This window comes from Phyllobates terribilis, unplaced genomic scaffold, assembly GCF_046119375.1.
Source record: "Phyllobates terribilis strain yellow unplaced genomic scaffold, ASM4611937v1 Scaffold_6__1_contigs__length_29720123, whole genome shotgun sequence".
Classification (NCBI taxonomy): domain Eukaryota; kingdom Metazoa; phylum Chordata; class Amphibia; order Anura; family Dendrobatidae; genus Phyllobates; species Phyllobates terribilis.
Genome location: NW_027362766.1, coordinates 11,682,230 through 11,709,324, shown reverse-complemented (window position 1 = coordinate 11,709,324; position 27,095 = coordinate 11,682,230). Strand labels below are relative to the sequence as shown.

Sequence of the window (27,095 nt, the reverse complement as noted above, 5' to 3'; positions counted from 1 at the left end):
CCTATCCATCACCAGAGATCAGCGGTGACATCACTGAGAATGCCTCCTATCCATCACTAGAGATCAGAGGTGACATCACTGAGAATGCCGCCTATCCATCACCAGAGATCAGCGGTGACATCACTGAGAATGCCTCCTATCCATCACTAGAGATCAGAGGTGACATCACTGAGAATGCCTCCTATCCGTCACTAGAGATCAGAGGTGACATCACTGAGAATGCCTCCTATCCGTCACTAGAGATCAGCGGTGACATCACTGAGAATGCCGCCTATCGAACACTAGAGATCAGCGGTGACATCACTGAGAATGCCTCCTATCCATCACCAGAGATCAGCGGTGACATCACTGAGAATGCCGCCTATCCATCACCAGAGATCAGAGGTGACATCACTGAGAATGCCACCTATCCATCACTAGAGATCAGCGGTGACATCACTGAGAATGCCTCCTATCCATCACCAGAGATCAGCGGTGACATCACTGAGAATGCCTCCTATCCATCACCAGAGATCAGCGGTGACATCACTGAGAATGCCTCCTATCCATCACCAGAGATCAGCGGTGACATCACTGAGAATGCCGCCTATCCATCACCAGAGATCAGCGGTGACATCACTGAGAATGCCTCCTATCCATCACCAGAGATCAGCGGTGACATCACTGAGAATGCCGCCTATCCATCACCAGAGATCAGCGGTGACATCACTGAGAATGCCTCCTATCCATCACCAGAGATCAGCGGTGACATCACTGAGAATGCCGCCTATCCATCACCAGAGATCAGCGGTGACATCACTGAGAATGCCTCCTATCCATCACCAGAGATCAGCGGTGACATCACTGAGAATGCCGCCTATCCATCACCAGAGATCAGCGGTGACATCACTGAGAATGCCTCCTATCCATCACCAGAGATCAGCGGTGACATCACTGAGAATGCCGCCTATCCATCACTAGAGATCAGCGGTGACATCACTGAGAATGCCTCCTATCCATCACTAGAGATCAGCGGTGACATCACTGAGAATGCCTCCTATCCATCACTAGAGATCAGCGGTGACATCACTGAGAATGCCTCCTATCCATCACCAGAGATCAGAGGTGACATCACTGAGAATGCCTCCTATCCATCACCAGAGATCAGAGGTGACATCACTGAGAATGCCTCCTATCCATCACCAGAGATCAGAGGTGACATCACTGAGAATGCCTCCTATCCATCACCAGAGATCAGCGGTGACATCACTGAGAATGCCTCCTATCCATCACTAGAGATCAGCGGTGACATCACTGAGAATGCCTCCTATCCATCACTAGAGATCAGCGGTGACATCACTGAGAATGCCTCCTATCCATCACTAGAGATCAGAGGTGACATCACTGAGAATGCCTCCTATCCATCACTAGAGATCAGCGGTGACATCACTGAGAATGCCTCCTATCCATCACTAGAGATCAGCGGTGACATCACTGAGAATGCCTCCTATCCATCACTAGAGATCAGCGGTGACATCACTGAGAATGCCTCCTATCCATCACCAGAGATCAGCGGTGACATCACTGAGAATGCCTCCTATCCATCACTAGAGATCAGCGGTGACATCACTGAGAATGCCTCCTATCCATCACTAGAGATCAGCGGTGACATCACTGAGAATGCCTCCTATCCATCACTAGAGATCAGCGGTGACATCACTGAGAATGCCGCCTATCCATCACCAGAGATCAGCGGTGACATCACTGAGAATGCCTCCTATCCATCACTAGAGATCAGCGGTGACATCACTGAGAATGCCTCCTATCCATCACCAGAGATCAGAGGTGACATCACTGAGAATGCCTCCTATCCATCACTAGAGATCAGCGGTGACATCACTGAGAATGCCTCCTATCCATCACTAGAGATCAGCGGTGACATCACTGAGAATGCCTCCTATCCATCACTAGAGATCAGCGGTGACATCACTGAGAATGCCGCCTATCCATCACTAGAGATCAGCGGTGACATCACTGAGAATGCCTCCTATCCATCACTAGAGATCAGAGGTGACATCACTGAGAATGCCGCCTATCCATCACCAGAGATCAGCGGTGACATCACTGAGAATGCCGCCTATCGATCACTAGAGATCAGCGGTGACAACACTGAGAATGCCGCCTATCCATCACTAGAGATCAGAGGTGACATCACTGAGAATGCCTCCTATCCATCACTAGAGATCAGCGGTGACATCACTGAGAATGCCTCCTATCCATCACTAGAGATCAGCGGTGACATCACTGAGAATGCCTCCTATCCATCACTAGAGATCAGCGGTGACATCACTGAGAATGCCTCCTATCCATCACCAGAGATCAGCGGTGACATCACTGAGAATGCCTCCTATCCATCACCAGAGATCAGCGGTGACATCACTGAGAATGCCTCCTATCCATCACTAGAGATCAGCGGTGACATCACTGAGAATGCCTCCTATCCATCACTAGAGATCAGCGGTGACATCACTGAGAATGCCGCCTATCCATCACTAGAGATCAGCGGTGACATCACTGAGAATGCCGCCTATCCATCACCAGAGATCAGCGGTGACATCACTGAGAATGCCGCCTATCCATCACTAGAGATCAGCGGTGACATCACTGAGAATGCCTCCTATCCATCACCAGAGATCAGCGGTGACATCACTGAGAATGCCTCCTATCCATCACTAGAGATCAGCGGTGACATCACTGAGAATGCCTCCTATCCATCACTAGAGATCAGCGGTGACATCACTGAGAATGCCGCCTATCCATCACTAGAGATCAGCGGTGACATCACTGAGAATGCCTCCTATCCATCACCAGAGATCAGCGGTGACATCACTGAGAATGCCTCCTATCCATCACTAGAGATCAGCGGTGACATCACTGAGAATGCCTCCTATCCATCACTAGAGATCAGCGGTGACATCACTGAGAATGCCTCCTATCCATCACTAGAGATCAGCGGTGACATCACTGAGAATGCCGCCTATACATCACCAGAGATCAGCGGTGACATCACTGAGAATGCCGCCTATACATCACCAGAGATCAGCGGTGACATCACTGAGAATGCCTCCTATCCATCACCAGAGATCAGCGGTGACATCACTGAGAATGCCGCCTATCCATCACTAGAGATCAGCGGTGACATCACTGAGAATGCCGCCTATCCATCACTAGAGATCAGCGGTGACATCACTGAGAATGCCGCCTATCCATCACTAGAGATCAGCGGTGACATCACTGAGAATGCCGCCTATCCATCACCAGAGATCAGCGGTGACATCACTGAGTACGCCGCCTATCCCTGGTCATGGCGCTCCTGGTTATCTGTTGTTCCTCCTCTCTCCTATAGGTGGCGGGCAGGAAAGGATTCCCGCACGTGATCTATGCTCGGCTGTGGCGCTGGCCTGACTTGCACAAGAACGAGCTGAAGCACGTAAAGTTCTGCCAATATGCGTTTGACCTGAAGTATGACAGCGTGTGTGTGAACCCGTACCACTATGAGCGGGTGGTGTCCCCGGGCATCGGTGAGTGTGGCCATGATGTGGCGCTGATGAGGCTCTTGTGTTGTGTCATACTGACAGTGCGCTGTTCTTGTGTTGCAGGGCTGAGTATCCAGAGCACCGGTGGGTTCCATGTTTGCGGTTTCCTCTTCCCTGTGCTCTCGCCTCCCCGCTGTTTCCTCTTCCCCGTGCTCTCGCCTCCCCGCTGACTGTTTCCTCTTCCCCGTGCTCTCGCCTCCCCGCTGACTGTTTCCTCTTCCCCGTGCTCTCGCCTCCCCGCTGACTGTTTCCTCTTTCCCGTGCTCTCGCCTCCCCGCTGACTGTTTCCTCTTCCCCGTGCTCTCGCCTCCCTGCTGACTGTTTCCTCTTCCCCGTGCTCTCGCCTCCCCGCTGACTGTTTCCTCTTCCCCGTGCTCTCGCCTCCCCGCTGACTGTTTCCTCATGCTCTCGCCTCCCCGCTGACTGTTTCCTCTTCCCCGTGCTCTCGCCTCCCCGCTGACTGTTTCCTCTTCCCTGTGCTCTCGCCTCCCCGCTGACTGTTTCCTCTTCCCTGTGCTCTCGCCTCCCCGCTGACTGTTTCCTCTTCCCTGTGCTCTCGCCTCCCCGCTGACTGTTTCCTCTTCCCTGTGCTCTCGCCTCCCCGCTGACTGTTTCCTCTTCCCCGTGCTCTCGCCTCCCCGCTGACTGTTTCCTCTTCCCTGTGCTCTCGCCTCCCCGCTGACTGTTTCCTCTTCCCTGTGCTCTCGCCTCCCCGCTGACTGTTTCCTCTTCCCCGTGCTCTCGCCTCCCCGCTGACTGTTTCCTCTTCCCCGTGCTCTCGCCTCCCCGCTGACTGTTTCCTCTTCCCCGTGCTCTCGCCTCCCCGCTGACTGTTTCCTCTTCCCCGTGCTCTCGCCTCCCCGCTGACTGTTTCCTCTTCCCCGTGCTCTCGCCTCCCCGCTGACTGTTTCCTCTTCCCTGTGCTCTCGCCTCCCCGCTGACTGTTTCCTCTTCCCTGTGCTCTCGCCTCCCCGCTGACTGTTTCCTCTTCCCTGTGCTCTCGCCTCCCCGCTGACTGTTTCCTCTTCCCTGTGCTCTCGCCTCCCCGCTGACTGTTTCCTCTTCCCTGTGCTCTCGCCTCCCCGCTGACTGTTTCCTCATTTTATATCTGTACATTACCTTTTCTTTCTGTATAAGGCACGCCTTGTCGGACGGTGAAGGAGGAATTCTCTAATGACTGTGAGATGGATATTCCATCATGTCACTCAACGCTGCAAGAGCTCCAGCCGTCCATGAACCATGCTGCCCTACCGCAGATGCCCCCTGACACGTACCGACCAACGCTTCCCCCTCTGACATTGCCCAAAAGCCCTCAAACTACTGGTGGCATGTACACGAATATACCCATATCACCCTCCGGTAAGTGTCAGCGTGTGAACCTAAACTATAGTGATATAGTGATCAGTACTACACCCAGATCACCAGGATATAGAGCGGTGATATCACTGTATATACATCACTGGGGAGAGGTCAGTATAGAGATCAGTACTACACTCAGATCACCAGGATATAGAGCGGTGATATCACTGTATATACATCACTGGTGAGAGGTCAGTATAGTGATCAGTACTACACCCAGATCACCAGGACATAGAGCGGTGATATCACTGTATATACATCACTTGTGAGAGGTCAGTATAGTGATCAGTACTACACCCAGATCACCAGGACACAGAGTGGTGATATCACTGTATATACATCACTGGTGAGAGGTCAGTATAGTGATCAGTACTACACCCAGATCACCAGGACATAGAGCGGTGATATCACTGTATATACATCACTGGTGAGAGGTCAGTATAGTGATCAGTACTACACCCAGATCACCAGGATATAGAGCGGTGATATCACTGTATATACATCACTGGTGAGAGGTCAGTATAGTGATCAGTACTACACCCAGATCACCAGGATATAGAGCGGTGATATCACTGTATATATATCACTGGTGAGAGGTCAGTATAGTGATCAGTACTACACCCAGATCACCAGGATATAGAGCGGTGATATCACTGTATATACATCACTGGTGAGAGGTCAGTATAGTGATCAGTACTACACCCAGATCACCAGGATATAGAGCGGTGATATCACTGTATATACATCACTGGTGAGAGGTCAGTATAGTGATCAGTACTACACCCAGATCATCAGGATATAGAGCGGTGATATCACTGTATATACATCACTGGTGAGAGGTCAGTATAGAGATCAGTACTACACCCAGATCACCAGGACATAGAGCGGTGATATCACTGTATATACATCACTGGTGAGAGGTCAGTATAGAGATCAGTACTACACCCAGATCACCAGGACATAGAGCGGTGATATCACTGTATATACATCACTGGTGAGAGGTCAGTATAGAGATCAGTACTACACCCAGATCACCAGGATATAGAGTGGTGATATCACTGTATATACATCACTGGTGAGAGGTCAGTATAGAGATCAGTACTACACCCAGATCACCAGGACATAGAGCGGTGATATCACTGTATATACATCACTGGTGAGAGGTCAGTATAGTGATCAGTACTACACCCAGATCACCAGGACATAGAGCGGTGATATCACTGTATATACATCACTGGTGAGAGGTCAGTATAGTGATCAGTACTACACCCAGATCACCAGGATATAGAGCGGTGATATCACTGTATATACATCACTGGTGAGAGGTCAGTATAGTGATCAGTACTACACCCAGATCATCAGGATATAGAGCGGTGATATCACTGTATATACATCACTGGTGAGAGGTCAGTATAGTGATCAGTACTACACCCAGATCACCAGGATATAGAGCGGTGATATCACTGTATATACATCACTGGGGAGAGGTCAGTATAGAGATCAGTACTACACCCAGATCACCAGGATATAGAGCGGTGATATCACTGTATATACATCACTGGTGAGAGGTCAGTATAGAGATCAGTACTACACCCAGATCACCAGGATATAGAGCAGTGATATCACTGTATATACATCACTGGAGAGAGGTCAGTATAGTGATCAGTACTACACCCAGATCACCAGGATATAGAGCGGTGATATCACTGTATATACATCACTGGTGAGAGGTCAGTATAGTGATCAGTACTACACCCAGATCACCAGGATATAGAGCGGTGATATCACTGTATATACATCACTGGTGAGAGGTCAGTATAGAGATCAGTACTACACCCAGATCACCAGGATATAGAGCGGTGATATCACTGTATATACATCACTGGTGAGAGGTCAGTATAGAGATCAGTACTACACCCAGATCACCAGGATATAGAGCGGTGATATCACTGTATATACATCACTGGTGAGAGGTCAGTATAGAGATCAGTACTACACCCAGATCACCAGGATATAGAGCGGTGATATCACTGTATATACATCACTGGTGAGAGGTCAGTATAGAGATCAGTACTACACCCAGATCACCAGGATATAGAGCGGTGATATCACTGTATATACATCACTGGTGAGAGGTCAGTATAGTGATCAGTACTACACCCAGATCACCAGGACATAGAGCGGTGATATCACTGTATATACATCACTGGTGAGAGGTCAGTATATTGATCAGTACTACACCCAGATCACCAGGATATAGGGCAGTGATATCACTGTATATACATCACTGGTGAGAGGTCAGTATAGAGATCAGTACTACACCCAGATCACCAGGACATAGAGCGGTGATATCACTGTATGTACATCACTGGTGAGAGGTCAGTATAGAGATCAGTACTACACCCAGATCACCAGGATATAGAGCAGTGATATCACTGTATATACATCACTGGTGAGAGGTCAGTATAGAGATCAGTACTACACCCAGATCACCAGGACATAGAGCAGTGATATCACTGTATATACATCACTGGTGAGAGGTCAGTATAGTGATCAGTACTACACCCAGATCACCAGGACATAGAGCGGTGATATCACTGTATACACATCACTGGTGAGAGGTCAGTATAGTGATCAGTACTACACCTAGATCACCAGGATATACAGCGGTGATATCACTGTATATACATCACTGGTGAGAGGTCAGTATAGTGATCAGTACTACACCCAGATCACCAGGACATAGAGCGGTGATATCACTGTATATACATCACTGGTGAGAGGTCAGTATAGAGATCAGTACTACACCCAGATCACCAGGATATAGAGCGGTGATATCACTGTATATACATCACTGGTGAGAGGTCAGTATAGAGATCAGTACTACACCCAGATCACCAGGATATAGAGCGGTGATATCACTGTATATACATCACTGGGGAGAGGTCAGTATAGTGATCAGTACTACACCCAGATCACCAGGACATAGAGCGGTGATATCACTATATATACATCACTGGGGAGAGGTCAGTATAGTGATCAGTACTACACCCAGATCACCAGGATATAGAGCGGTGATATCACTGTATATACATCACTGGGGAGAGGTCAGTATAGTGATCAGTACTACACCCAGATCACCAGGATATAGAGCGGTGATATCACTGTATATACATCACTGGGGAGAGGTCAGTATAGTGATCAGTACTACACCCAGATCACCAGGATATAGAGCGGTGATATCACTGTATATACATCACTGGTGAGAGGTCAGTATAGTGATCAGTACTACACCCAGATCACCAGGACATAGAGCGGTGATATCCTATATATACATCACTGGTGAGAGGTCAGTATAGTGATCAGTACTACACCCAGATCACCAGGACATAGAGCGGTGATATCACTGTATATACATCACTGGTGAGAGGTCAGTATAGAGATCAGTACTACACCCAGATCACCAGGATATAGAGCGGTGATATCAATGTATATACATCACTGGTGAGAGGTCAGTATAGAGATCAGTACTACACCCAGATCACCAGGATATAGAGCGGTGATATCACTGTATATACATCACTGGTGAGAGGTCAGTATAGTGATCAGTACTACATCCAGATCACCAGGATATAGAGCGGTGATATCACTGTATATACATCACTGGGGAGAGGTCAGTATAGTGATCAGTACTACACCCAGATCACCAGGATATAGAGCGATGATATCACTGTATATACATCACTGGGGAGAGGTCAGTATAGTGATCAGTACTACACCGCGATCACCAGGATATAGAGCGGTGATATCACTGTATATACATCACTGGTGAGAGGTCAGTATAGTGATCAGTACTACACCCAGATCACCAGGATATAGAGCGGTGATATCACTGTATATACATCACTGGTGAGAGGTCAGTATAGTGATCAGTACTACACCCAGATCACCAGGACATAGAGCGGTGATATCACTGTATATACATCACTGGTGAGAGGTCAGTATAGAGATCAGTACTACACCCAGATCACCAGGATATAGAGCGGTGATATCACTGTATATACATCACTGGTGAGAGGTCAGTATAGAGATCAGTACTACACCCAGATCACCAGGACATAGAGCGGTGATATCACTGTATATACATCACTGGTGAGAGGTCAGTATAGAGATCAGTACTACACCCAGATCACCAGGATATAGAGCGGTGATATCACTGTATATACATCTCTGGTGAGAGGTCAGTATAGAGATCAGTACTACACCCAGATCACCAGGATATAGAGCGGTGATATCACTGTATATACATCACTGGTGAGAGGTCAGTATAGAGATCAGTACTACACCCAGATCACCAGGACATAGAGCGGTGATATCACTGTATATACATCACTGGTGAGAAGTCAGTATAGAGATCAGTACTACACCCAGATCACCAGGATATAGAGCGGTGATATCACTGTATATACATCTCTGGTGAGAGGTCAGTATAGAGATCAGTACTACACCCAGATCACCAGGACATAGAGCGGTGATATCACTGTATATACATCACTGGTGAGAGGTCAGGTATAGTGATCAGTACTACACCCAGATCACCAGGACATAGAGCGGTGATATCACTGTGTATACATCACTGGGGAGAGGTCAGGATAGAGATCAGTACTACACCCAGATCACCAGGACATAGAGCAGTGATAACACTGTATATACATCACTGGTGAGAGGTCAGTACTACACCCAGATCACCAGGACATAGAGCGGTGATATCACTGTATATACATCACTGGTGAGAGGTCAGTATAGAGATCAGTACTACACCCAGATCACCAGGACATAGAGCGGTGATATCACTGTATATACATCACTGGTGAGAGGTCAGTATAGAGATCAGTACTACACCCAGATCACCAGGATATAGAGCGGTGATATCACTGTATATACATCACTGGTGAGAGGTCAGTATAGAGATCAGTACTACACCCAGATCACCAGGACATAGAGCGGTGATATCACTGTATATACATCACTGGTGAGAGGTCAGTATAGAGATCAGTACTACACCCAGATCACCAGGATATAGAGCGGTGATATCACTGTATATACATCTCTGGTGAGAGGTCAGTATAGAGATCAGTACTACACCCAGATCACCAGGACATAGAGCGGTGATATCACTGTATATACATCACTGGTGAGAGGTCAGTATAGTGATCAGTACTACACCCAGATCACCAGGACATAGAGCGGTGATATCACTGTGTATACATCACTGGGGAGAGGTCAGGATAGAGATCAGTACTACACCCAGATCACCAGGACATAGAGCAGTGATAACACTGTATATACATCACTGGTGAGAGGTCAGTATAGTGATCAGTACTACACCCAGATCACCAGGATATAGAGCGGTGATATCACTGTATATACATCACTGGTGAGAGGTCAGTATAGTGATCAGTACTACACCCAGATCACCAGGATATAGAGGGGTGATATCACTATATATACATCACTGGGGAGAGGTCAGTATAGTGATCAGTACTACACCCAGATCACCAGGACATAGAGCGGTGATATCACTGTATATACATCACTGGTGAGAGGTCAGTATAGTGATCAGTACTACACCCAGATCACCAGGATATAGAGGGGTGATACCACTATATATACATCACTGGGGAGAGGTCAGTATAGAGATCAGTACTACACCCAGATCACCAGGACATAGAGCGGTGATTTCACTGTATATACATCACTGGGGAGAGGTCAGTAGATTGATCAGTACTACACCCAGATCACCAGGACATAGAGCGGTGATATCACTGTATATACATCACTGGTGAGAGGTCAGTATAGAGACCAGTACTACATCCAGATCACCAGGATATAGAGCGGTGATATCACTGTATATAACATCACTGGTGAGAGGTCAGTATAGAGATCAGTACTACATCCAGATCACCAGGATATAGAGCGGTGATATCACTGTATATACATCACTGGTAAGAGGTCAGTATAGAGATCAGTACTACACCCAGATCACCAGGACATAGAGCGGTGATATCACTGTATATACATCACTGGGGAGAGGTCAGTATAGTGATCAGTACTACACCCAGATCACCAGGATATAGAGCGGTGATATCACTGTATATACATCACTGGGGAGAGGTCAGTATAGTGATCAGTACTACACCCAGATCACCAGGATATAGAGCGGTGATATCACTGTATATACATCACTGGTGAGAGGTCAGTATAGAGATCAGTACTACATCCAGATCACCAGGATATAGAGCGGTGATATCACTGTATATACATCACTGGGGAGAGGTCAGTATAGTGATCAGTACTACACCCAGATCACCAGGATATAGAGCGTGATATCACTGTATATACATCACTGGGGAGAGGTCAGTATAGTGATCAGTACTACACCCAGATCACCAGGATATAGAGCGGTGATATCACTGTATATACATCACTGGTGAGAGGTCAGTATAGTGATCAGTACTACACCCAGATCACCAGGATATAGAGCGGTGATATCACTGTATATACATCACTGGGGAGAGGTCAGTATAGTGATCAGTACTACACCCAGATCACCAGGATATAGAGCGGTGATATCACTGTATATACATCACTGGTGAGAGGTCAGTATAGTGATCAGTACTACACCCAGATCACCAGGACATAGAGCGGTGATATCGCTATATATACATCACTGGTGAGAGGTCAGTATAGTGATCAGTACTACACCCAGATCACCAGGACATAGAGCGGTGATATCACTGTATATACATCACTGGGGAGAGGTCAGTATAGTGATCAGTACTACACCCAGATCACCAGGATATAGAGCGGTGATATCACTGTATATACATCACTGGGGAGAGGTCAGTATAGTGATCAGTACTACACCCAGATCACCAGGATATAGAGCGGTGATATCACTGTATATACATCACTGGTGAGAGGTCAGTATAGTGATCAGTACTACACCCAGATCACCAGGACATAGAGCGGTGATATCGCTATATATACATCACTGGTGAGAGGTCAGTATAGTGATCAGTACTACACCCAGATCACCAGGACATAGAGCGGTGATATCACTGTATATACATCACTGGTGAGAGGTCAGTATAGAGATCAGTACTACACCCAGATCACCAGGATATAGAGCGGTGATATCAATGTATATACATCACTGGTGAGAGGTCAGTATAGAGATCAGTACTACACCCAGATCACCAGGATATAGAGCGGTGATATCACTGTATATACATCACTGGTGAGAGGTCAGTATAGTGATCAGTACTAAATCCAGATCACCAGGATATAGAGCGGTGATATCACTGTATATACATCACTGGGGAGAGGTCAGTATAGTGATCAGTACTACACCCAGATCACCAGGATATAGAGCGATGATATCACTGTATATACATCACTGGGGAGAGGTCAGTATAGTGATCAGTACTACACCGCGATCACCAGGATATAGAGCGGTGATATCACTGTATATACATCACTGGTGAGAGGTCAGTATAGTGATCAGTACTACACCCCGATCACCAGGATATAGAGCGGTGATATCACTGTATATACATCACTGGTGAGAGGTCAGTATAGTGATCAGTACTACACCCAGATCACCAGGACATAGAGCGGTGATATCACTGTATATACATCACTGGTGAGAGGTCAGTATAGAGATCAGTACTACACCCAGATCACCAGGATATAGAGCGGTGATATCACTGTATATACATCACTGGTGAGAGGTCAGTATAGTGATCAGTACTACACCCAGATCACCAGGATATAGAGCGGTGATATCACTGTATATACATCACTGGGGAGAGGTCAGTATAGTGATCAGTACTACACCCAGATCACCAGGATATAGAGCGGTGATATCACTGTATATACATCACTGGTGAGAGGTCAGTATAGTGATCAGTACTACACCCAGATCACCAGGACATAGAGCGGTGATATCGCTATATATACATCACTGGTGAGAGGTCAGTATAGTGATCAGTACTACACCCAGATCACCAGGACATAGAGCGGTGATATCACTGTATATACATCACTGGTGAGAGGTCAGTATAGAGATCAGTACTACACCCAGATCACCAGGATATAGAGCGGTGATATCACTGTATATACATCACTGGTGAGAGGTCAGTATAGAGATCAGTACTACACCCAGATCACCAGGACATAGAGCGGTGAGATCACTGTATATACATCACTGGTGAGAGGTCAGTATAGAGATCAGTACTACACCCAGATCACCAGGATATAGAGCGGTGATATCACTGTATATACATCACTGGTGAGAGGTCAGTATAGTGATCAGTACTACACCCAGATCACCAGGACATAGAGCGGTGATATCACTGTGTATACATCACTGGGGAGAGGTCAGGATAGAGATCAGTACTACACCCAGATCACCAGGACATAGAGCAGTGATAACACTGTATATACATCACTGGTGAGAGGTCAGTATAGTGATCAGTACTACACCCAGATCACCAGGATATAGAGCGGTGATATCACTGTATATACATCACTGGTGAGAGGTCAGTATAGTGATCAGTACTACACCCAGATCACCAGGATATAGAGGGGTGATATCACTATATATACATCACTGGGGAGAGGTCAGTATAGTGATCAGTACTACACCCAGATCACCAGGACATAGAGCGGTGATATCACTGTATATACATCACTGGTGAGAGGTCAGTATAGTGATCAGTACTACACCCAGATCACCAGGATATAGAGGGGTGATACCACTATATATACATCACTGGGGAGAGGTCAGTATAGAGATCAGTACTACACCCAGATCACCAGGACATAGAGCGGTGATTTCACTGTATATACATCACTGGGGAGAGGTCAGTAGATTGATCAGTACTACACCCAGATCACCAGGACATAGAGCGGTGATATCACTGTATATACATCACTGGTGAGAGGTCAGTATAGAGATCAGTACTACACCCAGATCACCAGGATATAGAGCGGTGATATCACTGTATATACATCACTGGTGAGAGGTCAGTATAGAGATCAGTACTACACCCAGATCACCAGGATATAGAGCGGTGATATCACTGTATATACATCACTGGTGAGAGGTCAGTATAGTGATCAGTACTACATCCAGATCACCAGGATATAGAGCGGTGATATCACTGTATATACATCACTGGGGAGAGGTCAGTATAGTGATCAGTACTACACCGCGATCACCAGGATATAGAGCGGTGATATCACTGTATATACATCACTGGTGAGAGGTCAGTATAGTGATCAGTACTACACCCCGATCACCAGGATATAGAGCGGTGATATCACTGTATATACATCACTGGTGAGAGGTCAGTATAGTGATCAGTACTACACCCAGATCACCAGGACATAGAGCGGTGATATCACTGTATATACATCACTGGTGAGAGGTCAGTATAGAGATCAGTACTACACCCAGATCACCAGGATATAGAGCGGTGATATCACTGTATATACATCACTGGTGAGAGGTCAGTATAGAGATCAGTACTACACCCAGATCACCAGGACATAGAGCGGTGATATCACTGTATATACATCACTGGTGAGAGGTCAGTATAGAGATCAGTACTACACCCAGATCACCAGGATATAGAGCGGTGATATCACTGTATATACATCACTGGTGAGAGGTCAGTATAGTGATCAGTACTACACCCAGATCACCAGGACATAGAGCGGTGATATCACTGTGTATACATCACTGGGGAGAGGTCAGGATAGAGATCAGTACTACACCCAGATCACCAGGACATAGAGCAGTGATAACACTGTATATACATCACTGGTGAGAGGTCAGTATAGTGATCAGTACTACACCCAGATCACCAGGATATAGAGCGGTGATATCACTGTATATACATCACTGGTGAGAGGTCAGTATAGTGATCAGTACTACACCCAGATCACCAGGATATAGAGCGGTGATATCACTGTATATACATCACTGGGGAGAGGTCAGTATAGAGATCAGTACTACACCCAGATCACCAGGATATAGAGCAGTGATATCACTGTATATACATCACTGGTGAGAGGTCAGTATAGTGATCAGTACTACACCCAGATCACCAGGATATAGAGCGGTGATATCACTGTATATACATCACTGGGGAGAGGTCAGTATAGAGATCAGTACTACACCCAGATCACCAGGATATAGAGCGGTGATATCACTGTATATACATCACTGGTGAGAGGTCAGTATAGTGATCAGTACTACACCCAGATCACCAGGATATAGAGCGGTGATATCACTGTATATACATCACTGGGGAGAGGTCAGTATAGAGATCAGTACTACACCCAGATCACCAGGATATAGAGCGGTGATATCACTGTATATACATCACTGGTGAGAGGTCAGTAGAGAGATCAGTACTACACCCACATCACCAGGATATAGAGCGGTGATATCACTGTATATACATCACTGGTGAGAGGTCAGTATAGTGATCAGTACTACACCCAGATCACCAGGATATAGAGCGGTGATATCACTGTATATACATCACTGGTGAGAGGTCAGTATAGAGATCAGTACTACACCCAGATCACCAGGATATAGAGCGGTGATATCACTGTATATACATCACTGGGAAGAGGTCAGTATAGTGATCAGTACTACACCCAGATCACCAGGATATAGAGCTGTGATATCACTGTATATACATCACTGGTGAGAGGTCAGTATAGTGATCAGTACTACACCCAGATCACCAGGACATAGAGTGGTGATATCACTGTATATACATCACTGGTGAGAGGTCAGTATAATGATCAGTACTACACCCAGATCACCAGGATATAGAGCGGTGATATCACTGTATATACATCACTGGGGAGAGGACAGTATAGAGATCAGTACTACACCCAGATCACCAGGATATAGAGCGGTGATATCACTGTATATACATCACTGGGGAGAGGTCAGTATAGAGATCAGTACTACACCCAGATCACAAGGATATAGAGCGGTGATATCACTGTATATACATCACTGGGAAGAGGTCAGTATAGTGATCAGTACTACACCCTGATCACCGTGACATAGAGCGGTGATATCACTGTATATACATCACTGGTGAGAGGTCAGTATAGTGATCAGTACTACACCCAGATCACCAGGACATAGAGCGGTGATATCACTGTATATACATCACTGGTGAGAGGTCAGTATAGTGATCAGTACTACACCCAGATCACCAGGACATAGAGCGGTGATATCACTGTATATACATCACTGGTGAGAGGTCAGTATAGTGATCAGTACTACACCCAGATCACCAGGACATAGAGCGGTGATATCACTGTATATACATCTCTGGTGAGAGGTCAGTATAGAGATCAGTACTACACCCAGATCACCAGGATATAGAGCGGTGATATCACTGTATATACATCACTGGTGAGAGGTCAGTATAGTGATCAGTACTACACCCAGATCACCAGGATATAGAGCGGTGATATCACTGTATATACATCACTGGGGAGAGGTCAGTATAGTGATCAGTACTATACCCGGATCACCAGGATATAGAGCGGTGATATCACTGTATATACATCACTGGTGAGAGGTCAGTATAGTGATCAGTACTACACCCAGATCACCAGGACATAGAGCGGTGATATCACTGTATATACATCTCTGGTGAGAGGTCAGTATAGAGATCAGTACTACACCCAGATCACCAGGATATAGAGCGGTGATATCACTGTATATACATCACTGGGGAGAGGTCAGTATAGTGATCAGTACTACACCCAGATCACCAGGATATAGAGCGGTGATATCACTGTATATACATCTCTGGGGAGAGGTCAGTATAGTGATCAGTACTACACCCAGATCACCAGGATATAGAGCGGTGATATCACTGTATATACATCACTGGTGAGAGGTCAGTATAGAGATCAGTACTACACCCAGATCACCAGGATATAGAGCGGTGATATCACTATATATACATCACTGGTGAGAGGTCAGTATAGAGCTCAGTACTACACCCAGATCACCAGGATAGAGAGCGGTGATATCACTGTATATACATCACTGGAGAGAGGTCAGTATAGAGATCAGTACTACACCCAGATCACCAGGATATAGAGCGGTGATATCACTGTATATACATCACTGGGGAGAGTTCAGTATAGAGATCAGTACTACACCCATATCACCAGGACATAGAGCGGTGATATCACTGTATATACATCACTGGTGAGAGGTCAGTATAGTGATCAGTACTACACCCAGATCACCAGGACATAGAGCGGTGATATCACTGTATATACATCTCTGGTGAGAGGTCAGTATAGAGATCAGTACTACACCCCGATCATCAGGATATAGAGCGGTGATATCACTGTATATACATCACTGGTGAGAGGTCAGTATAGAGATCAGTACTACACCCAGATCACCAGGACATAGAGCGGTGATATCACTGTATATACATCACTGGTGAGAGGTCAGTATAGTGATCAGTACTACACCCAGATCACCAGGATATAGAGCGGTGATATCACTGTATATACATCACTGGGGAGAGGTCAGTATAGAGATCAGTACTACACCCAGATCACCAGGATATAGAGCGGTGATATCACTGTATATACATCACTGGTGAGAGGTCAGTATAGAGATCAGTACTACACCCAGATCACCAGGATATAGAGCAGTGATATCACTGTATATACATCACTGGAGAGAGGTCAGTATAGTGATCAGTACTACACCCAGATCACCAGGATATAGAGCGGTGATATCACTGTATATACATCACTGGTGAGAGGTCAGTATAGTGATCAGTACTACACCCAGATCACCAGGATATAGAGCGGTGATATCACTGTATATACATCACTGGTGAGAGGTCAGTATAGAGATCAGTACTACACCCAGATCACCAGGATATAGAGCGGTGATATCACTGTATATACATCACTGGTGAGAGGTCAGTATAGAGATCAGTACTACACCCAGATCACCAGGATATAGGGCAGTGATATCACTGTATATACATCACTGGTGAGAGGTCAGTATAGAGATCAGTACTACACCCAGATCACCAGGACATAGAGCGGTGATATCACTGTATGTACATCACTGGTGAGAGGTCAGTATAGAGATCAGTACTACACCCAGATCACCAGGATATAGAGCAGTGATATCACTGTATATACATCACTGGTGAGAGGTCAGTATAGAGATCAGTACTACACCCAGATCACCAGGACATAGAGCGGTGATATCACTGTATATACATCACTGGTGAGAGGTCAGTATAGTGATCAGTACTACACCCAGATCACCAGGACATAGAGAGGTGATATCACTGTATATACATCACTGGTGAGAGGTCAGTATAGAGATCAGTACTACACCCAGATCACCAGGACATAGAGCGGTGATATCACTGTATATACATCACTGGTGAGAGGTCAGTATAGTGATCAGTACTACACCCAGATCACCAGGACATAGAGCGGTGATATCACTGTATATACATCACTGGTGAGAGGTCAGTATAGTGATCAGTACTACACCTAGATCACCAGGATATACAGCGGTGATATCACTGTATATACATCACTGGTGAGAGGTCAGTATAGTGATCAGTACTACACCCAGATCACCAGGACATAGAGCGGTGATATCACTGTATATACATCACTGGTGAGAGGTCAGTATAGAGATCAGTACTACACCCAGATCACCAGGATATAGAGCGGTGATATCACTGTATATACATCACTGGTGAGAGGTCAGTATAGAGATCAGTACTACACCCAGATCACCAGGATATAGAGCGGTGATATCACTGTATATACATCACTGGGGAGAGGTCAGTATAGTGATCAGTACTACACCCAGATCACCAGGACATAGAGCTGTGATATCACTGTATATACATCACTGGGGAGAGGTCAGTATAGTGATCAGTACTACACCCAGATCACCAGGATATAGAGCGGTGATATCACTGTATATACATCACTGGGGAGAGGTCAGTATAGTGATCAGTACTACACCCAGATCACCAGGATATAGAGCGGTGATATCACTGTATATACATCACTGGGGAGAGGTCAGTATAGTGATCAGTACTACACCCAGATCACCAGGATATAGAGCGGTGATATCACTGTATATACATCACTGGTGAGAGGTCAGTATAGTGATCAGTACTACACCCAGATCACCAGGACATAGAGCGGTGATATCGCTATATATACATCACTGGTGAGAGGTCAGTATAGAGATCAGTACTACACCCAGATCACCAGGATATAGAGCGGTGATATCAATGTATATACATCACTGGTGAGAGGTCAGTATAGTGATCAGTACTACATCCAGATCACCAGGATATAGAGCGGTGATATCACTGTATATACATCACTGGGGAGAGGTCAGTATAGTGATCAGTACTACACCGCGATCACCAGGACATAGAGCGGTGATATCACTGTATATACATCACTGGTGAGAGGTCAGTATAGAGATCAGTACTACACCCAGATCACCAGGATATAGAGCGGTGATATCACTGTATATATATCACTGGTGAGAGGTCAGTATAGTGATCAGTACTACATCCAGATCACCAGGATATAGAGCGGTGATATCACTGTATATACATCACTGGTGAGAGGTCAGTATAGTGATCAGTACTACACCCAGATCACCAGGACATAGAGCGGTGATATCACTGTATATACATCACTGGTGAGAGGTCAGTATAGAGATCAGTACTACACCCAGATCACCAGGATATAGAGCGGTGATATCACTGTATATATATCACTGGTGAGAGGTCAGTATAGAGATCAGTACTACACCCAGATCACCAGGACATAGAGCGGTGATATCACTGTATATACATCACTGGTGAGAGGTCAGTATAGAGATCAGTACTACACCCAGATCACCAGGATATAGAGCGGTGATATCACTGTATATACATCTCTGGTGAGAGGTCAGTATAGAGATCAGTACTACACCCAGATCACCAGGATATAGAGCGGTGATATCACTGTATATACATCACTGGTGAGAGGTCAGTATAGAGATCAGTACTACACCCAGATCACCAGGACATAGAGCGGTGATATCACTGTATATACATCACTGGTGAGAGGTCAGTATAGAGATCAGTACTACACCCAGATCACCAGGATATAGAGCGGTGATATCACTGTATATACATCTCTGGTGAGAGGTCAGTATAGAGATCAGTACTACACCCAGATCACCAGGACATAGAGCGGTGATATCACTGTATATACATCACTGGTGAGAGGTCAGTATAGTGATCAGTACTACACCCAGATCACCAGGACATAGAGCGGTGATATCACTGTGTATACATCACTGGGGAGAGGTCAGGATAGAGATCAGTACTACACCCAGATCACCAGGACATAGAGCAGTGATAACACTGTATATACATCACTGGTGAGAGGTCAGTACTACACCCAGATCACCAGGACATAGAGCGGTGATATCACTGTATATACATCACTGGTGAGAGGTCAGTATAGAGATCAGTACTACACCCAGATCACCAGGACATAGAGCGGTGATATCACTGTATATACATCACTGGTGAGAGGTCAGTATAGAGATCAGTACTACACCCAGATCACCAGGATATAGAGCGGTGATATCACTGTATATACATCACTGGTGAGAGGTCAGTATAGAGATCAGTACTACACCCAGATCACCAGGACATAGAGCGGTGATATCACTCTGTATACATCACTGGTGAGAGGTCAGTATAGAGATCAGTACTACACCCAGATCACCAGGATATAGAGCGGTGATATCACTGTATATACATCTCTGGTGAGAGGTCAGTATAGAGATCAGTACTACACCCAGATCACCAGGACATAGAGCGGTGATATCACTGTATATACATCACTGGTGAGAGGTCAGTATAGTGATCAGTACTACACCCAGATCACCAGGACATAGAGCGGTGATATCACTGTGTATACATCACTGGGGAGAGGTCAGGATAGAGATCAGTACTACACCCAGATCACCAGGACATAGAGCGGTGATATCACTGTATATACATCACTGGTGAGAGGTCAGTATAGTGATCAGTACTACACCCAGATCACCAGGATATAGAGCGGTGATATCACTGTATATACATCACTGGTGAGAGGTCAGTATAGTGATCAGTACTACACCCAGATCACCAGGATATAGAGGGGTGATATCACTATATATACATCACTGGGGAGAGGTCAGTATAGTGATCAGTACTACACCCAGATCACCAGGACATAGAGCGGTGATATCACTGTATATACATCACTGGTGAGAGGTCAGTATAGTGATCAGTACTACACCCAGATCACCAGGATATAGAGGGGTGATACCACTATATATACATCACTGGGGAGAGGTCAGTATAGAGATCAGTACTACACCCAGATCACCAGGACATAGAGCGGTGATTTCACTGTATATACATCACTGGGGAGAGGTCAGTAGATTGATCAGTACTACACCCAGATCACCAGGACATAGAGCGGTGATATCACTGTATATACATCACTGGTGAGAGGTCAGTATAGTGATCAGTACTACACCCAGATCACCAGGACATAGAGCGGTGATATCACTGTATATACATCACTGGTGAGAGGTCAGTATAGAGATCAGTACTACACCCAGATCACCAGGATATAGAGCGGTGATATCACTGTATATACATCACTGGTGAGAGGTCAGTATAGAGATCAGTACTACACCCAGATCACCAGGATATAGAGCGGTGATATCACTGTATATACATCACTGGGGAGAGGTCAGTATAGTGATCAGTACTACACCCAGATCACCAGGACATAGAGCTGTGATATCACTGTATATACATCACTGGGGAGAGGTCAGTATAGTGATCAGTACTACACCCAGATCACCAGGATATAGAGCGGTGATATCACTGTATATACATCACTGGGGAGAGGTCAGTATAGTGATCAGTACTACACCCAGATCACCAGGATATAGAGCGGTGATATCACTGTATATACATCACTGGGGAGAGGTCAGTATAGTGATCAGTACTACACCCAGATCACCAGGATATAGAGCGGTGATATCACTGTATATACATCACTGGTGAGAGGTCAGTATAGTGATCAGTACTACACCCAGATCACCAGGACATAGAGCGGTGATATCGCTATATATACATCACTGGTGAGAGGTCAGTATAGAGATCAGTACTACACCCAGATCACCAGGATATAGAGCGGTGATATCAATGTATATACATCACTGGTGAGAGGTCAGTATAGTGATCAGTACTACATCCAGATCACCAGGATATAGAGCGGTGATATCACTGTATATACATCACTGGGGAGAGGTCAGTATAGTGATCAGTACTACACCGCGATCACCAGGACATAGAGCGGTGATATCACTGTATATACATCACTGGTGAGAGGTCAGTATAGAGATCAGTACTACACCCAGATCACCAGGATATAGAGCGGTGATATCACTGTATATATATCACTGGTGAGAGGTCAGTATAGTGATCAGTACTACATCCAGATCACCAGGATATAGAGCGGTGATATCACTGTATATACATCACTGGTGAGAGGTCAGTATAGTGATCAGTACTACACCCAGATCACCAGGACATAGAGCGGTGATATCACTGTATATACATCACTGGTGAGAGGTCAGTATAGAGATCAGTACTACACCCAGATCACCAGGATATAGAGCGGTGATATCACTGTATATATATCACTGGTGAGAGGTCAGTATAGAGATCAGTACTACACCCAGATCACCAGGACATAGAGCGGTGATATCACTGTATATACATCACTGGTGAGAGGTCAGTATAGAGATCAGTACTACACCCAGATCACCAGGATATAGAGCGGTGATATCACTGTATATACATCTCTGGTGAGAGGTCAGTATAGAGATCAGTACTACACCCAGATCACCAGGATATAGAGCGGTGATATCACTGTATATACATCACTGGTGAGAGGTCAGTATAGAGATCAGTACTACACCCAGATCACCAGGACATAGAGCGGTGATATCACTGTATATACATCACTGGTGAGAGGTCAGTATAGAGATCAGTACTACACCCAGATCACCAGGATATAGAGCGGTGATATCACTGTATATACATCTCTGGTGAGAGGTCAGTATAGAGATCAGTACTACACCCAGATCACCAGGACATAGAGCGGTGATATCACTGTATATACATCACTGGTGAGAGGTCAGTATAGTGATCAGTACTACACCCAGATCACCAGGACATAGAGCGGTGATATCACTGTGTATACATCACTGGGGAGAGGTCAGGATAGAGATCAGTACTACACCCAGATCACCAGGACATAGAGCAGTGATAACACTGTATATACATCACTGGTGAGAGGTCAGTACTACACCCAGATCACCAGGACATAGAGCGGTGATATCACTGTATATACATCACTGGTGAGAGGTCAGTATAGAGATCAGTACTACACCCAGATCACCAGGACATAGAGCGGTGATATCACTGTATATACATCACTGGTGAGAGGTCAGTATAGAGATCAGTACTACACCCAGATCACCAGGATATAGAGCGGTGATATCACTGTATATACATCACTGGTGAGAGGTCAGTATAGAGATCAGTACTACACCCAGATCACCAGGACATAGAGCGGTGATATCACTCTGTATACATCACTGGTGAGAGGTCAGTATAGAGATCAGTACTACACCCAGATCACCAGGATATAGAGCGGTGATATCACTGTATATACATCTCTGGTGAGAGGTCAGTATAGAGATCAGTACTACACCCAGATCACCAGGACATAGAGCGGTGATATCACTGTATATACATCACTGGTGAGAGGTCAGTATAGTGACCAGTACTACACCCAGATCACCAGGACATAGAGCGGTGATATCACTGTGTATACATCACTGGGGAGAGGTCAGGATAGAGATCAGTACTACACCCAGATCACCAGGACATAGAGCGGTGATATCACTGTATATACATCACTGGTGAGAGGTCAGTATAGTGATCAGTACTACACCCAGATCACCAGGATATAGAGCGGTGATATCACTGTATATACATCACTGGTGAGAGGTCAGTATAGTGATCAGTACTACACCCAGATCACCAGGATATAGAGGGGTGATATCACTATATATACATCACTGGGGAGAGGTCAGTATAGTGATCAGTACTACACCCAGATCACCAGGACATAGAGCGGTGATATCACTGTATATACATCACTGGTGAGAGGTCAGTATAGTGATCAGTACTACACCCAGATCACCAGGATATAGAGGGGTGATACCACTATATATACATCACTGGGGAGAGGTCAGTATAGAGATCAGTACTACACCCAGATCACCAGGACATAGAGCGGTGATTTCACTGTATATACATCACTGGGGAGAGGTCAGTAGATTGATCAGTACTACACCCAGATCACCAGGACATAGAGCGGTGATATCACTGTATATACATCACTGGTGAGAGGTCAGTATAGAGACCAGTACTACATCCAGATCACCAGGATATAGAGCGGTGATATCACTGTATATACATCACTGGTGAGAGGTCAGTATAGAGATCAGTACTACATCCAGATCACCAGGATATAGAGCGGTGATATCACTGTATATACATCACTGGTAAGAGGTCAGTATAGAGATCAGTACTACACCCAGATCACCAGGACATAGAGCGGTGATATCACTGTATATACATCACTGGGGAGAGGTCAGTATAGTGATCAGTACTACACCCAGATCACCAGGATATAGAGCGGTGATATCACTGTATATACATCACTGGGGAGAGGTCAGTATAGTGATCAGTACTACACCCAGATCACCAGGATATAGAGCGGTGATATCACTGTATATACATCACTGGTGAGAGGTCAGTATAGAGATCAGTACTACATCCAGATCACCAGGATATAGAGCGGTGATATCACTGTATATACATCACTGGGGAGAGGTCAGTATAGTGATCAGTACTACACCCAGATCACCAGGATATAGAGCGGTGATATCACTGTATATACATCACTGGGGAGAGGTCAGTATAGTGATCAGTACTACACCCAGATCACCAGGATATAGAGCGGTGATATCACTGTATATACATCACTGGGGAGAGGTCAGTATAGTGATCAGTACTACACCCAGATCACCAGGATATAGAGCGGTGATATCACTGTATATACATCACTGGGGAGAGGTCAGTATAGTGATCAGTACTACACCCAGATCACCAGGATATAGAGCGGTGATATCACTGTATATACATCACTGGTGAGAGGTCAGTATAGAGATCAGTACTACACCCAGATCACCAGGACATAGAGCGGTGATATCACTGTATATACATCACTGGTGAGAGGTCAGTATAGAGATCAGTACTACACCCAGATCACCAGGATATAGAGCGGTGATATCACTGTATATACATCACTGGTGAGAGGTCAGTATAGAGATCAGTACTACACCCAGATCACCAGGATATAGAGCGGTGATATCACTGTATATACATCACTGGTGAGAGGTCAGTATAGTGATCAGTACTACATCCAGATCACCAGGATATAGAGCGGTGATATCACTGTATATACATCACTGGTGAGAGGTCAGTATAGTGATCAGTACTACACCCCGATCACCAGGATATAGAGCGGTGATATCACTGTATATACATCACTGGTGAGAGGTCAGTATAGTGATCAGTACTACACCCAGATCACCAGGACATAGAGCGGTGATATCACTGTATATACATCACTGGTGAGAGGTCAGTATAGAGATCAGTACTACACCCAGATCACCAGGATATAGAGCGGTGATATCACTGTATATACATCACTGGTGAGAGGTCAGTATAGAGATCAGTACTACACCCAGATCACCAGGACATAGAGCGGTGATATCACTGTATATACATCACTGGTGAGAGGTCAGTATAGAGATCAGTACTACACCCAGATCACCAGGATATAGAGCGGTGATATCACTGTATATACATCAATGGTGAGAGGTCAGTATAGTGATCAGTACTACACCCAGATCACCAGGACATAGAGCGGTGATATCACTGTGTATACATCACTGGGGAGAGGTCAGGATAGAGATCAGTACTACACCCAGATCACCAGGACATAGAGCAGTGATAACACTGTATATACATCACTGGTGAGAGGTCAGTATAGTGATCAGTACTACACCCAGATCACCAGGATATAGAGCGGTGATATCACTGTATATACATCACTGGTGAGAGGTCAGTATAGTGATCAGTACTACACCCAGATCACCAGGATATAGAGGGGTGATATCACTGTATATACATCACTGGGGAGAGGTCAGTATAGTGATCAGTACTACACCCAGATCACCAGGATATAGAGGGGTGATACCACTATATATACATCACTGGGGAGAGGTCAGTATAGAGATCAGTACTACACCCAGATCACCAGGACATAGAGCGGTGATTTCACTGTATATACATCACTGGGGAGAGGTCAGTAGATTGATCAGTACTACACCCAGATCACCAGGACATAGAGCGGTGATATCACTGTATATACATCACTGGTGAGAGGTCAGTATAGTGATCAGTGCTACACCCAGATCACCAGGATATAGAGCGGTGATATCACTGTATATACATCACTGGTGAGAGGTCAGTATAGAGATCAGTACTACACCCAGATCACCAGGATATAGAGCGGTGATATCACTGTATATACATCACTGGTGAGAGGTCAGTATAGAGATCAGTACTACACCCAGATCACCAGGATATAGAGCGGTGATATCACTGTATATACATCACTGGTGAGAGGTCAGTATAGTGATCAGTACTACATCCAGATCACCAGGATATAGAGCGGTGATATCACTGTATATACATCACTGGGGAGAGGTCAGTATAGTGATCAGTACTACACCGCGATCACCAGGATATAGAGCGGTGATAT

The 27,095-nt window shown here is 45.6% G+C and overlaps 1 protein-coding gene across 5 annotated transcripts in view; it reads left to right on the top strand.

Moving 5' to 3' along the window:
* LOC141152742 (mothers against decapentaplegic homolog 4-like) overlaps nt 1-27,095 on the top strand; it is an 85,741-nt gene that overhangs the window by 17,395 nt on the left and 41,251 nt on the right. For 4 of the 5 annotated variants that reach the window (XM_073637368.1, XM_073637372.1, XM_073637367.1 and 1 more), the window contains exons 3-5: nt 3,386-3,560; nt 3,639-3,659; nt 4,713-4,934. In XM_073637368.1, coding sequence (XP_073493469.1) covers nt 3,386-3,560; nt 3,639-3,659; nt 4,713-4,934 — 418 coding nt within the window. The remainder of the gene's footprint in view (nt 1-3,385; nt 3,561-3,638; nt 3,660-4,712; nt 4,935-27,095) is intronic. The other variant, XM_073637371.1, reaches the window with a different exon arrangement.